At 49.3% G+C, this 15,554-nt stretch overlaps 1 protein-coding gene across 2 annotated transcripts in view; it reads left to right on the top strand.

Moving 5' to 3' along the window:
• Nucleotides 1-341: 341 nt before the first annotated feature.
• FAM32A (family with sequence similarity 32 member A) overlaps nt 342-15,554 on the top strand; it is a 73,938-nt gene continuing 58,725 nt past the window's right edge. The window contains exon 1 of one of the 2 annotated variants that reach the window (XM_063914756.1): nt 342-870. In XM_063914756.1, the coding sequence (XP_063770826.1) occupies nt 671-870 (200 nt within the window). In that variant the 5' untranslated portion in view covers nt 342-670. The remainder of the gene's footprint in view (nt 871-15,554) is intronic. The other variant, XM_063914758.1, reaches the window with a different exon arrangement.

Here is a 15,554-nt window from a genome sequence, read left to right as displayed (position 1 = left end):
CACATTAAGAGAAAAGTCCAGAAGCAGAGCATTCTGTCCCTCCTGGAGAGGGTCATGTTGGGAGGTCTGAAACAGGAATTGTTTTAACCTGCAATTTCTGGCTGAGCAGAAATTATTTATTGCTGACCAGGTATCCCTTCCCAATACCAGCTGTATATCCCTTCAGTAAATAAATGTACCTACTGACGTCAAAAAGCAGGTAACTAACTTGGTAATGGGATGTAACACAGGCAGCCCTAGTCCCAGCTATAGTATTGGTGTTAGAGATACTAACAAGCTGCAGGAGGCATTAACTGATTTTATGCCTCAGACGCTCTTCTGCCTCGAGCGTTATGTGTTAGCCATTTTCCCGGAGCACAAGACTGACGATGACGTTACTAAAATGGCGCCAGTACGGATGAAACAGGAAGCTCTGGGAAAATACCGCGATATCTTCTGAATTGGGAGATGTATGGCGATGTCGCCATTTTAGCGATTGGCATACGGAACAGCTGTGATTAGAGACTTCAGCTTCAGTACCTACTGACGTCGCAAGGTGCCTATTTACTGCAAAGGCTTCGGGAGTAGAAAGCGCAATGGCGGAATACGAAGGCGCTCAGAAGGGAGCGTTAAAGCTGAAAGGGATAGACGATCTCAGCCTGGGAAAGAAGTAAGAGTATAGGGAAAGGATATGGGGCGGATAGTGTTCTCTGTGCTTGTTATACTTGAACGCGTAGTAAGTGTGCCACCTAGGAGTACTTTTTGCCCAGCGCAGCAGCATCACCTACCGCACAGCCTGCGATATTTCATTTCCGGCTCTATTTACCGCCTTCCTGATCAAAACAGCTGTGTGCCATGGTTAGTTCGGACCACGGGCTACACTAACCTAAGGTACGTAAACCCATAATATAGCCAAAGTAAACCTTTACTCCTATCCATACCCTCCAACTGTAGTTTTTTGGCAGGTACAGAACCTTTTTTTTTAAATGGTCTGACTCTGTACCTGCCAAAAAGGGCTTTGTGCCGATTTGTGACTCCAAGTTAACAGTGAAAGTATGAGATGGGGCTTGCCCACGCCCCTTTTCTAGGGTTTGTGCCGGTTTATATGTGTAAAATGTTGGCGGGTATCTATCTTTTGGAACAAGTTCAGAACATGGGGCTCCCAGGGTTAGCAAAACTAAACTGCTTCAAGACATCATTAAACATGTTTTCTCTGACGTCCTAAGTGGATGCTGGGACTCCGTAAGGACCATGGGGATTAGCGGCTCCGCAGGAGACTGGGCACAATTAAAGAAAGCTTTAGGACTACCTGGTGTGCACTGGCTCCTCCCACTATGACCCTCCTCCAGACCTCAGTTAGAATCTTGTGCCCGGCTGAGCTGGATGCACACTAGGGGCTCTCCTGAGCTCCTAGAAAGTATATTTAGGTTTTTTATTTTACAGTGAGATCTGCTGGCAACAGACTCACTGCAGCGAGGGACTAAGGGGAGAAGAAGCGAACCTACCTAACAGGTGGTAGCTTGGGCTTCTTAGGCTACTGGACACCATTAGCTCCAGAGGGATCGACCGCAGGACCCGACCTTGGTGTTCGTTCCCGACCCCGCGCCGCCGTCCCCCTTACAGAGCCAGAAGCATGAAGAGTCCGGAAAATCGGCGGCAGAAGACTTCGTTCTTCACCAAGGTAGCGCACAGAACTGCAGCTGTGCGCCATTGCTCCTCATGCACACCTCACACTCCAGTCACTGATGGGTGCAGGGCGCTGGGGGGGGGCGCCCTGAGGGCAATATAAGACACCTTGGCTGGCAAATCATCACAATATATAGTCCCAGGGCTATATATGTGATAAATTACCCCTGCCAGAATCCATAAAAAAGCGGGAGAAAGGTCAGACGAAAAAGGGGCGGGGCTTCTCCCTCAGCACACTGGCGCCATTTTTTCTTCACAGTGCAGCTGGAAGACAGCTCCCCAGGCTCTCCCCTGTAGTTTTCAGGCTCAAAGGGTTAAAAAGAGAGGGGGGGCACTAAATTTAGGCGCAATATATGTATACAAGCAGCTATTGGGGGAAAAATCACTCAGTTATAGTGTTAATCCCTGCATTATATAGCGCTCTGGTGTGTGCTGGCATACTCTCTCTCTGTCTCCCCAAAGGACTTTGTGGGGTCTTGTCCTCAGTCAGAGCATTCCCTGTGTGTGTGCGGTGTGTCGGTACGGCTGTGTCGACATGTTGGATGAGGAAGGTTACGTGGAGGCGGAGCAGAGGCCGATAAATGGGATGTCGCCCCCTGTGGGGCCGACACCAGAGTGGATGGATAGGTGGAAGGTATTAACCGACAATGTCAACTCCTTACATAAAAGGCTGGATGACGTAACAGCTGTGGGACAGCCGGCTTCTCAGCCCGCGCCTGCCCAGGCGTCTCAAAGGCCATCAGGGGCTCAAAAAACGCCCGTTACCTCAGATGGTAGACGCAGATGTCGACTCCAGTGTTGACGAGGTTGAGACATATACACAATCCACTAGGAACATCCGTTACATGATCTCGGCAATGAAAAATGTGTTACGCATTTCTGACATGAACCCAAGTACCACATAAAAGGGGTTTTATTTTTGGGGAGAAAAAGCAGCCAGTGTTTTGTTCCCCCATCAGATGAATGAATGAAGTGTGTAAAGAAGCGTGGGTTCCCCCGATAAGAAACTGGTAATTTCTAAAAAGTTACTGATGGCGTACCCTTTCCCGCCAGAGGATAGGTCATGTTGGGAGATATCCCTTAGGGTGGATAAGGCGCTCACACGTTTGTCAAAAAAGGTGGTACTGCCGTCTTAGGATACGGCCACCTTGAAGGAGCCTGCTGATAAAAAGCAGGAGGCTATCCTGAAGTCTGTATATACACATGCAGGTTATATACTGAGACCTGCAATTGCCTCAGCATAAATAGTGCTGCTGCAGCGTGGTCTGATACCCTGTCAGATAATATTAATACCCTAGACAGGGATAATATTTTGCTAACATAGAGCATATTAAAGACGTCGTCTTATATATAAAGGATGCACAGAGGGATATTTGCCGGCTGGCATCCAGAATTAATGCAATGTCCATTCTGCCAGGAGGGTATTAGAGACCCGGCAGTGGACAGGTGATGCTGCCTGTAAAAGGCACATGGAGATTCTGCCTTATAAGGGTGAGGAATTGTTTGGGGATGGTCTCTGGGACCTCATATCCACAGCAACAGCTGGGAAGAATTTTTTTTTACCTCAGGTTTCCTCACAGCCTAAGAAAGCACCGTATTTTCAGGTACAGTCCTTTCGGCTTCAGAAAAGCAAGCGGGTCAAAGGCGCTTCCTTTCTGCACAGAGACAAGGGAAGAAGGAAAAAGCTGCACCAGCAGCCAGTACCCAGGATAAAAAATCTTCCCCCGCTTCCTCTGAGTCCACCGCATGACGCTGGGGCTCCACAGGTGGAGACAGGTGCAGTAGGGGCGCGTCTCGGGAACTTCAGGGACCAGTGGGCTTGCCCACAGGTGGATCCCTAGGTTCTGCAAATAGTATCACAGGGATACAGGCTGGAGTTCGAGGCGACTCCCCCTCGCCGTTACCTCACATCAGCCTTGCCTGCTGCCCTCGGAGAAAGGTAGTACTGGCGGCAATTCACAAGCTGTACTTCCAGCAGGTGAAATCAAGGTACCCCTCCTTCAACAAGGCCGGGGTTACTATTCCAAAATGTTGTGGTACCGAAACCAGACGGTTCGGTGAGACCCATTCTAAAATTGAAATCCTTGTACACTTATATACGAAGGTTCAAGTTCAAAATGGAATCGCTCAGGGCGATTATTGCAAGCCTGGAGAATTTCATGGTATCACTGGACATCAAGCATGCTTACCTGCATGTCCCTATTTACCCTCTTCACCAGGAGTACCTCAAAATTGTGGTACAGGATTGTCATTACCAATTCCAGACGTTGCCGTTGGTCTGTCCCCGGCACCGAGGTATTTACCAAGGTAATGGCCGAAATAATTATCCCGTACTTGGACGATCTCCTTATAAAGGCGAGGTCCAGGGAGCAGTTGTTCGTCGGAGTAGCACTATCTCGGGAAGTGCTACAAAAGCACGTCTGGATTCTGAATATTCCAAAGTCGCAGCTGGTTCCTACGACGCGTCTACTGTTCCTGGGTATGGTTCTGGACACAGAACAGGATAAAGGGGGTTTCTCCCGGAGGAGAAGTCCAAGGAGTTGTCGTCTCTAGACAGAGACCTCCGAATACAAATACAGGTGTCGGTGCATCAATGCACGCGAGCCCTGGGAAAGATGGTAGCTTCTTACGAAGAAATTCCATTCGCCAGGTCCCATGCAAGGATCTTCCAGTGGGATCTGTGGGACAAGTGGTCCGGGTCGCATCTTCAGATGCATCGGCGGATAACCCTGTCTCCAAGGGCCAGGGTGTCGCTGTTGTGGTGGCTGCAGAGTGCTCATCTTCTAGGGGGCCGCAGATTCGGCATACAGGACTGGGTCCTGGTGACCACGGATGCCAGCCTTCGAGGCTGGGGGGCAGTCACACAGGGAAGAAACTTCCAAGGCTATGGAAAAGTCAGGAGACTTCCCTACACATAAATATTCTGGAACTAAGGGCCATTTACAATGCCCTAAGTCAGGCTAGACCCTGCTTCAACACTGGCCGGTGCTGATCCAGTCAGACAACATCACGGCGGTCGCTCATGTAAACCGACAGGGCGGCACAAGAAGCAGGATGGCGATGGCAGAAGCCACAAGGATTCTCCGATGGGCGGAAAATCATGTGTTGGCACTGTCAGCAGTGTTTGTTCCCGGAGTAGACAACTGAGAAGCAGACTTTCTCAGAAGACACGACCTCCACCCGGGAGAGTGGGGATTTCATCCAGAAGTCTTCCAAACGATTGTACACCGTTGGGAAAGGCCACAGGTGGACATGATGGCGTCCCGCCTCAACAAACGGTTACAAAGATATTGCGCCAGGTCAAGGGACCCTCAGGCGATAGCTGTGGACGCTCTGGTAACACCGTGGGTGTACCAGTCGGTGTATGTGTTCCCTTCTCTGCCTCTCTTACACAGGGTAATGAGAATAATAAGAAGGAGAGGAGTAAGAACTATACTCATTGTTCCGGGTTGGCCAAGAAGAGCTTGGTAACCAGAACTCCAAGAAATGATCTCAGAGGACCCATGGCCTCTGCCGCTCAGACAGGACCTGCTGCAGCAGGGGGCCTGTCTGTTCCAAGACGTACCGCGGCTGCGTTTGACGGCATGGCGGTTGAACGCCGGATCATGAAGGAAATGGGCATTCCGGAGGAAGTTATCCCTACGCTATTTAAAGCTAGGACACAAGTGAACGCAAACCATTATCACCGCATATGGCGGAAATATGTTGCGTGCTGTGAGGCCAGGAAGGCCCCAAAGGAGGAATGTCAGCTAGGTCGATTTCTGCACTTCCTACAGTCAGAGGTGACTATGGGCCTAAAATTGGGTTCCATGAAGGTCCAGATTTCGGCTCTATCGATTTTCTTCCAAAATAGAACTGGCTTCACTGCCTGAAGTTCAGACTTTTGTTAAGGGAGTGCTGCATAGTCAGCCCCGTTTGTGCCTCAAGTGGCACCATGGGATCTCAACGTGGTGTTGGATTTCCTGAAGTCGCATTGGGTTGAGCCACTTAAATCCGTGGAGCTACAATACCTCACGTGAAAAGTGGTCATGCTGTGGGCCTTGGCGTCGGCCAGGCGTGTATCAGAATTGGCGGCTTTGTCATACAAAAGCCCTTATCTGTATTTTATATGGATATGGCGGAATTGAGGACTCGTTCCCAATTCCTTCCTAAGGTGGTATCAGTTTTTCATGTGAACCAACCTATTGTGGTGCCTGCGGCTACTTGGGACTTGGAGGATTCCAAGTTACTGGACGTAGTCAGGGCCCTGAAAAGTATGTTTCCAGGACGGCTGGAGTCAGGAAAACTGACTCGCTATTTATCCTGTATGCACCCAACAAGCTGGGTGCTCCTGCTTCTAAGCAGACTATTGCTCGCTGGATCTGTAGCACGATTCAACTTGCACATGCTGCGGCTGGACTGCCGCACCCTAAATCTGTAAAAGCCCATTCCACGAGGAAAGTGGGCTCTTCTTGGGCGGCTGCCCGAGGGGTCTCGGCTTTACAACTTTGCCGAGCTGTTACTTGGTCGGGTTCAAACATTTTTGCAACAGTCTACAAGTTTGATACCCTGGCTGAGGAGGACCTAGAGTTTGCTCATTCGGTGCTGTAGAGTCATCCGCACTCTCCCGCCCGTTTGTGGGAGCTTTGGTATAATCCCCATGGTCCTTACGGAGTCCCAGCATCCACTTAGGACGTCAGAGAAAATAAGATTTTACTCACCGGTAAATCTATTTCTCGTAGTCCGTAGTGGATGCTGGGCGCCCATCCCAAGTGCGGATTGTCTGCAATACTTGTTTATAGTTATTGCTTAACTAAAGGGTTATTGTTGAGCCATCTGTTGAGAGGCTCAGTTATATTTCATACTGTTAACTGGGTATAGTATCATGAGTTATACGGTGTGATTGGTGTGGCTGGTATGAGTCTTACCCGGGATTCAAAATCCTTCCTTATTGTGTCAGCTCTTCCGGGCACAGTATCCTAACTGAGGTCTGGAGGAGGGTCATAGTGGGAGGAGCCAGTGCACACCAGGTAGTCCTAAAGCTTTCTTTAGTTGTGCCCAGTCTCCTGCGGAGCCGCTATTCCCCATGGTCCTTACGGAGTCCCAGCATCTACTACGGACTACGAGAAATAGATTTACGGGTGAGTAAAATCTTATTTTTTAGGGAGAACTGCTGGCAACAGTCTCCCTGCATCGTGGGACTTAGGGGAGAGAAGCAGACCTACTTATGTGAGCTTCAAGGCTCTGCTTCTTAGGCTACAGGACACCATTAGCTCCTGAGGATCTGAACGCTAGGTACGCCTAGATGCTCGTTCCTGGAGCCCGCTGTCACCCCCCTTGCAGAGCCAGAAGACTGGTGAGTAGAAGAAGATCAAAAGACTTCAGTGACGGCTTTGAGGTACCGCACAGCAGCCGCGCTGCGCGCCATGCTCCCACACGCAGCGGCACTACAGGGCGCGGGGGGGGGGGGGGGGGGGTCGCCCTGGGCAGCATGTAAATCCTCAACATGGCCTGGCAAAAGTGGTATAAATATTTGATAAGTAGCGGGGCTGAAGCGTGCCATTGAGGGGGTGGGGCTTAGCCCTCCCAACTCTCACCAGCGCCATTTTCTTTCCACAGAGCTGCAGAGACGCTGGCCTTCCTCTCCGCTGCTGTACAAGTATCAGGGTGTAAAACGGGGGGACACAGTATATTTGGTGCTATTTAATGTAATGTAAAAGCGCTAACAGGTCTGGGGCTTTATATAAAAGTGTTCAGAACCGGGATAAGCGCTGGGTTGTGAGCTGGCAAACTCCCTCTGTGTTTCTCTGACAGGCTTTACTGTGGGTCTGTCCCCTATATGCCCAGTGTGTTTGTGAGTGTCGGTGCACATGTGTCGACATGTCTGAGGCAGAGTGCTCTTCCCAGGAGGAGACTGGATTAGGGAAAGAAATGGCCGTGGGAGTGACCCTGTCGGCACCGCCGACTCCTGATTGGGTAAATATTTTGAGTGCTTTGAATGCGAATGTGGCTCAGTTGAATAAAAGATTGGATAAATCTGCGTCTCAAAACCAGGCATGGAAAAAGATGTGTTGTCCCTGGTTCAGACCCCCTCGGGGTCACAAAAGCGTTCATTTACTCAGATAGCAGATACAGATACCGACACGGACTCTGACTCCAGTGTTGACTATAGTGATGCTAGATTAAATCCAAAACTGGCTAAGAGCATTCAGTACATGATTGTGGCGATAAAAGTCGTGTTACATATCACGGAGGACCCCGCTGTTCCTGATACAAGGGTCTGTATGTTTAAAGGAAAGAAACCTGAGGTAACGTTGGGAAAATCCTGACAAGAAGTTTTAGATTCCCAAGAGAATTCCGGTGGCATATCCTTTCCACTCTGGGGATAGGGAAAAGTGGGAGTCACCCCCCACTGTGGACAAAGCTCTGTCACGGCTGTCCAAAAAGTTGGCGCTTCCGTCTCCTGACACGGCAGCCCTAAAAGAACCTGCGAATCGTAAGCAGGAAAATACATTGAAATCCATTTGTCACTACGAGTACGCTACTCAGACCTGCCGTTGCTTCAGCGTAGGTGAGTAGCGCTATTGATAAGTGGGCAGATAACTTGTCATCTGAGTTTGATACCCTGGATAGGGATAACATTCTTTTGACTTTGGGTCATATCAGGGATGCTGCAGCCTACCTGCCTTTTGGGATCAAGAGCCAATGCTATGGCAGTCTCAGCTAGGAATGCTGATGCTGACTCTAAGAAGGCTATGGAGTCTCTGCCGTATAAAGGTGGTGTCTTGTTTGGTGACGGCCTCGCTGACCTGGTATCTACGGCTACTGCGGGTAAGTCACCCTTTTTACCTTATGTTCCTGCACAACAAAAGAAAACGCACCACTATCAGGTGCAGTCATTTCGGCCCAATAAATACAAAAAAGGACGAGGGTCTTCCTTCCTTGTTTCTAGAGGAAGAGGAAAGGAAAAAAGGTCACCAGCTGTGGCAGGTTCCCAAGAGCAGAAGTCCTCTCAGGCTTCTACCAAATCCACCGCATGACGCTGGGACTCCTCTATGGGAGTCCGCACCAGTGGGGGCACGTCTCCGACTCTTCAGCCATTTCTGGGTTCGTTCGACCCTAGACCCTTGGGTATTAGAAATAGTGTCCCAAGGGTACAAGCTGGAATTTCAAGACGGGCCCCCTCGACGATTTTTCAAATCAGCCTTACCAGTTTCTCTTCCGGACAGGGAGGTGGTATGCGGTGCTATACAAAAACTATGTTAAAATCAAGTAATTGTCACGGTGCCCCCGTCACAACAGGGAGAAGGCTTTTATTTGAGCCTGTTCGTGGTCCCGAAGCCGGACGGCTCGGTCAGACCTATTCTGAACTTAAAATCCCTCCAATTTCTATCTAAAAAAATTCAAATTAAAGATGGAGTCTCTCCGAGCAGTGATCTCCAGTCTGGAGGAAGGGGATTTTATGATGTCGGTCGACATAAAGGATGCCTACTTACACGTCCCCATATATCCTCCACATCAGGCTTACCTGAGGTTTGCCGTTCAGGATTGTCATTACCAATTTCAGATGTTGCCGTTTGGTCTGTCCACGGCTCCGAGGGTTTTCACCAAAGTTATGGCGGAAATGATGGTTCTCCTGCGCAAGCAAGGAGTCACAATTATCCCGTACTTGAACGATCTCCTGATAAAAGCGAGGTCCAAGGAACAATTACTGTAGAGCGTAACGCTCTCCCTGACAATTCTGCAACAACATGGTTGGCTCCTAAAGTTGCCAAAATCACAGTTGGTTCCGACGACAAGACTGTCGTTCTTGGGTATGATTCTGGACACGAAATTACAGAGAGTTTTTCTTCCAGTGGAAAAAGGCTCTGGAAATTCAGAACCTGGTCAAACAGATTCTGAAGCCAGCAAGAGTGTCAATTCATCAATGCACTCGGTTGCTAGGGAAGATGGTGGCGGCCTACGAGGCCATTCAGTTTGGCAGATTCCATGCCAGAGTGTTTGAGTGGGACCTGTTGGACAAGTGGTCCGGATCCCATCTGCACATGCACCGACAGATAATCCTGTCTTCCAAAACCAGAATCTCACTCCTGTGGTGGCTGCACAGCTCTCGCCTCCTAGAGGGATGCAGATTCGGGATCCAGAACTGGATCCTGGTGACCACGGATGCGAGTCTCCGAGGCTGGGGTGCAGTCACACAGGGGGAAAATTTCCAGGGAAAATGGTCAAGCCAGGAAGCTTGTCTACACATAAACATTCTGGAGTTAAGGGCCATTTACAATGGCCTTCTACAAGCGAAACATCTTCGCGATCTGCCCGTCTTGATTCAGTCGGACAACATAACAGCAGTGGCGTACGTAAACCGCCAGGGCGGAACGAAGAGCAGAGCGGCAATGGCAGAAGCCACAAAAGTTTTCCACTGGGCGGAAAGGCATGTAAGCGCTCTGTCAGCGGTCTTCATTCCGGGTGTAGATAACTGGGAAGCAGACTTCCTCAGCAGACACTATCTCCATCCAGGAGAGGGGGGTCTTCATCAAGAGGTCTTTGCAGAAGTGATAAGTCGTTGGGGAATTCCTCAAATAGACATGATGGCGTCTCGCCTCAACAAGAAACTTCCGAGATATTGTTCCAGGTCGAGGAACCCTCAAGTAATAGCAGTGGACGCCCTAGTGACACCGTGGGTGTTTCAGTCGGTATATGTGTTCCCTCCGATTCCACTCATTCCAAAAGTGATAAAGATCCTAAGAAGAACAAGGGTTCAGGCAATCCTCATTGTTCCAGACTGGCCAAGGAGGGCTTGGTATCCAGATCTTCAGGAATTGATCATATTTTATCCCTGGCCTCTTCCTCTGCAAGATGATCGGTTACAACAGGGGCCGTGCGTTTACCAAGACTTACCGCAGCTTCGTTTGAAGGCTTGGAGGTTGAGCGCAGGATCCTAGCCCGAAAGGGTATTCCCGGTGAAGTAATTCCCACACTGTTTCAGGCTAGAAAAGAGGTAACTGTGAAACATCACCGTATTTGGAGAAAATATGGGTCTTGGTGTGAATCCAAGAAGGCTCCTACAGAAGAATTTCAGCTGGGCCGTTTTCTCCATTTTCTGCAAGCAGGGGTGGATGCGGGCCTAAAGTTAGGCTCAATTAAAGTACAAGTTTCGGCCTTGTCAATTTCCTTTCAAAAAGAATTGGCTTCCCTTCCAGAAGTTCAGACTTTCGTGAAAGGCGTGCTGCACATCCAACCTCCCTTTGTGCCCCCGGTGGCACCATGGGATCTTAACGTGATGTTGCGGTTCCTGCAATCTCATTGGTTTGAACCTTTACGTAAGGTAGAGTTGAAATTCGTCACTTGGAAAGTGATCATGCTGTTGGCCTTAGCCTCTGCAAGGCGGGTGTCTGAATTGGCGGCTTTGTCTCACAAGAGTTCTTATTTAATCTTCCATGAAGATAGAGCGGAGTTGAGAACTCGTCAGCAATTTCTGCCTAAAGTGGTGTCATCGTTTCATATGAACCAACCTATTGTGGTGCCAGTGACTACTGACGCCTTTGAGGAATTGAAGTCTCTAGATGTGGTCAGAGCTTTGAAAATTTATGTAGCCAGAACGGCTCAGATTAGGAAAACGGAGGCTCTGTTTGTCCTGTATGATCCCAACAAGATTGGGGCTCATGCTTCCAAGCAGACTATTGCACGCTGGATCTGTAATACGATTCGGCAAGCTCATTCTATGGCTGAATTGCCGTTACCGAAATCGGTGAAGGCCCATTATACCAGAAAGGTGGGCTCACCCTGGGCGGCTGCCCGGGGGGTCTCGGCATTACAGCTTTGCCGAGCAGCTACTTGTCTGGTTCAAACATAAAACTTTGCAAAAAAGTAAGTTTGATACCCTGGCTAAGGAAGACCTCTTGTTTTGGTCAGTTGGTGCTGCAGAGTCATCCGCACTCTCCCGCCCGTTCTTGAGCTTTGGTATAAACCCCATGGTCATTGAAGTGTCCCCAGCATCCTCTAGGACGTAAGGAGAAAATAGGATTTTAATACCTACCGGTAAATCCTTTTCTCTTAGTCCGTAGAGGATGCTGGGCACCCGTCCCAATTCGTACTGTATCTGCAGGTATTGGTTATGGTTACACACGTGTTGTGTTGTGGTTATAGTCAGCCTGTTGCTGTCATTATTTATGCCGTTGCATGCGTTGAGTTGAATGCCATGTTGTACGGCATGTTTGAGGTGTGAGCTGGTATGTATCTCACCTTAGTTTAAATAAAAATAAATCCTTTTTCCCCGAAATGTCCGTCTCCCTGGGCACAGTTCCTATAACTGGAGTCTGGAGGAGAGGCATAGAGGGAGGAGCCAGTTCACACCCCTTTTAAAGTCTTAAAGTGCCCATGTCTCCTGCGGATTCCGTCTATACCCCATGGCTCTTGAAGTGTCCCCAGCATCCTCTACGGACTAAGAGAAAAGGATTAACCGGTAGGTATTAAAATCCTATTTTCTCCTCATGACAACGCTGATACAAGTAGCTGGATGCCATGATTTCAACAACTACATCAGGCAAGTCAGCATTTCTGCCTTCCGCAGCAGCTCCACCTAGGAAAGGATTTCATTCTCATACGATGCAATCCTTTCGGCCCAACAAGTCCAAAAAGGCAAAGGGTATCCCCTTCTTCTTCGCAGGAAGAGGTCGAGGAAGAGGTAAAAAATCTACAACACCATCAGGCTCGCAGGAGCAGAAGTCAACAGCTACTTCTGCTAAAACCTCAGCATGACGCTGGGGCTCCCCTGCGGGAGTACGATCGGGTGGGGGCACATCTGTCTTTCAGCCAGGTCTGGATTCACTCAGATCTGGATCCTTAAGTACTGCAGATAGTATCCCAAGGGTACAAATTGGAATTTCAGTACCTTCCCCCATGCCGATTTTTCATTCCGGGAGTGGACAACTGGGAAGCAGACTTCCTCAGCAGACACGATCTTCATCCAGGAGAATGGGGCCTCCACCCAGAAGTCTTTGCAGAGGTAGCAGATCGTTGGGGCGTTCCTCAAGTAGATATGATGGCATCACGTCTCAACAAGAAGCTTCAGAAATATTGTTCCAGGTCGAGAGACCCACAAACAAACAATAGCAGTGGATGCACTGGTGACCCAGTGGGTTTTTCAGTCTGTGTATCTGTTCCCTCCACTTCCACTAATACCAAAAGTTCTCAAGATCATCACAAGAACAAGGGTTCAAGCAATTCTCATTGCTCAAGACTGGCCAAGGAGGGCTTGGTATCCAGATCTTCAGGAGTTATTACTGGAAGATCCTCAGCCTCTTCCTATTCGCGAGGACCTGCTTCAACAGGGGCCGTTTGTTTATCAAGACTTACCGCAGCTGCGTTTGACGGCATGGCTGTTGAGCGCCAGATCCTAGCCCGTAAGGGTATTCCCAATGAAGTCATTCCCACACTTATTCTGGCCAGGAAACGGGTAACGTCCAAACATTACCATCGTATTTGGAGAAAATATGTATCTTGGTGTGAATCCAAGAAGTCTCCTGCGGTGGAGTTTAAATTAGGAGGTCTTCTCCTATTTCTACAGGCGGGTGTGGATGCTGGCTTGAGATTAGTGTCTGTCAAGGTCCAAATTTCGGCTTTGTCCATTTTCTTTCAGAAACAGTTGGCTTCCCTTCCTGAGGTCCAGACGTTTGTGAAAGGGGTTCTTCGCATCCAACCTCCCTTTGTGCCTCCTGCGGCGCCATGGGATCTTAATGTGGTGTTGCAGTTCCTTAAATCGGACTGGTTTGAGCCTCTACAAGAGGTAGAGTTGAAGTTTCTCACTTGGAACGTGGTCATGCTGTTGGCCTTGGCCTCAGGCAGACGAGTGTCTTAATTAGGGGCTCTGTCACACAAGAGTCCTTATTTAATTTTTCATGAAGATAGAGCTGAACTGCGGACGCATCAGCATTTTCTTCCAAAGGTTGTGTCTTATTTCCATATCAACCAGCCTGTGGTGGTGCCAGTGGCTTCTGACACCTCAGCCGTTTCAAAAGTCCTTGGATGTCGTCAGAGCGTTGAGGACTTATGTTGCAAGAACGGCTCGGATAAGGAAAACAGAATCTTTGTCCTCTATGACCCCAACAAGATTGGAGGTCCTGCTTCTAAGTAGACTATTGCGCGCTGGATCAGAGGTACCATTCAGCACGCTTATTCCACGGCAGGATTGCCATTACCGAGTTCAGTAAAGGCCCACTCTACAAGGAAAGTGGGTTCTTCCTGGGCGGCTGCCCGGGGTGTTGTCTCGGCGTTGCAAGTTTGCCGGGCAGCTACATGGTCAGGGACAAACACGTTTACTAAGTTTTACAGGTTTAACACCTTGGCTGCTGACGACCTTCAGTTTGGTCAGTCAGTCAGTTCTACAGGAACATTAGCACTTTCCCACCCGTACTGGGAGCTTTGATACATCCCCATGGTACTAAAATGGACCCCAGCATCCTCTAAGACAGTGATTTTCAACCTTTTTTTTTACTCGCGGCACACCGAACAATATTTTAAAATTGCCAAGGCACACCATCAGTTCCCCATAGAAAAACAAAAACAAAACACACACATTGGCCCTCACAGTAAAACAAAAATCCACACATACATTGGCCTACACAGAAAAAACAATCACATTGCTTCCCACATAAATCCTATTGCTCCCCACATGAATTATTCACATTGTTCCCCCAATACATCCATAAATTCTTATTCTCCCCACATAAATCCTATTGTTCCCGACAGGACAAAATAAAATAACAAATATTATTATTAGCTGTCCTCCTCCCTGTCCCTCAGTGGCGGGGGCCGTTCATAGTGGAGTGCTGCGAATACTGAGTAGCGGGCGGTCGGGCAGGTGTGGATGTGGGTTGGCAAGGAAAGCTGTGTATGCAGGCGGGAACTGGAAGATGTGTATGCAGGCAGGTGGGCTGGCTGGGTGGTGAGAAGCGGCGGCCGTGACCTATGATATCACACCGTTTTCAAGGCATAGATCACGGCCGGAGCATGACTGATCCTCTAAGAAGAGTCCGGGCCAACAGTTCACTCTGAAGGTGCAGGAAGCTGCTCTGGCTCCGCGGCACACCTTACAACTGGTCGCGGCACACTAGTGTGCCACGGCACACTGGTTGAAAAAGCCTGCTCTAAGATGTAAGAGAAAATAGGATTTTAATTACCTGCCGGTAAATCCTTTTCTCGTAGTCCGTAGAGGATGCTGGGCGCCCGCCTAGTGCTCATTTTTCCTGCAGAATAACGTTTTATCTTTTTACACAGGTTCTCATGTGTTAAGATGTTCACAACTGTTGCATTATGCATGCACGTTAGCATGGGTTATGTTGAAAGCCATGTTAGGCGGCATGTTTTGTATGGTGTGAGCTGGTGTGAATCTCGCCACTAGTTTAATGTAAATTCTTCTCTCGGAAGTTGTCTGTCTCCTCGGGCACAGTTCCTATACTGAGGTCTGGAGGAGGGGCATAGAGGGAGAAGCCAGTTCACACTGTTGAAAAGTCTTAAAGTGTCGAAGGCTCCTGCGGAACAGTCTATACACCATGGTACTAAAATGGACCCCAGCATCCTCTACGGACTACGAGAAAAGGATTTACTGGTAGGTAATTAAAATCCTATTATTTCTTTCGGTATGCTGTTTGGGCAACAGCATACCTGCACCGTGGGAGTTAGAGGGATCGGTCACCGGCCTCTTGAAGTGCAGAGCCGCTTCCCCGCTGCAGGACCACCGTCCTGAGGGGCTGTTTGTTCAGCGGGGCATGGCGCCTTGGCTGTCACAGCTGCAGCATGCCGCACACCTCTAACGCTGTCTGAAGGGCGGGTGAAGCGTATGTATCCCTCCCGGGGGGGGGGGGGGGGGGGGACCGGCTGAAGCCCCTGCGTGAGACTAGCTAACATTAAGT

Source organism: Pseudophryne corroboree, chromosome 1 (assembly GCF_028390025.1).
Source record: "Pseudophryne corroboree isolate aPseCor3 chromosome 1, aPseCor3.hap2, whole genome shotgun sequence".
In the NCBI taxonomy this organism is placed as follows: Eukaryota; Metazoa; Chordata; class Amphibia; order Anura; family Myobatrachidae; genus Pseudophryne; species Pseudophryne corroboree.
Note: the sequence above shows the minus strand (reverse complement) of the source record. Positions and strands in the feature narration are given on the sequence as shown.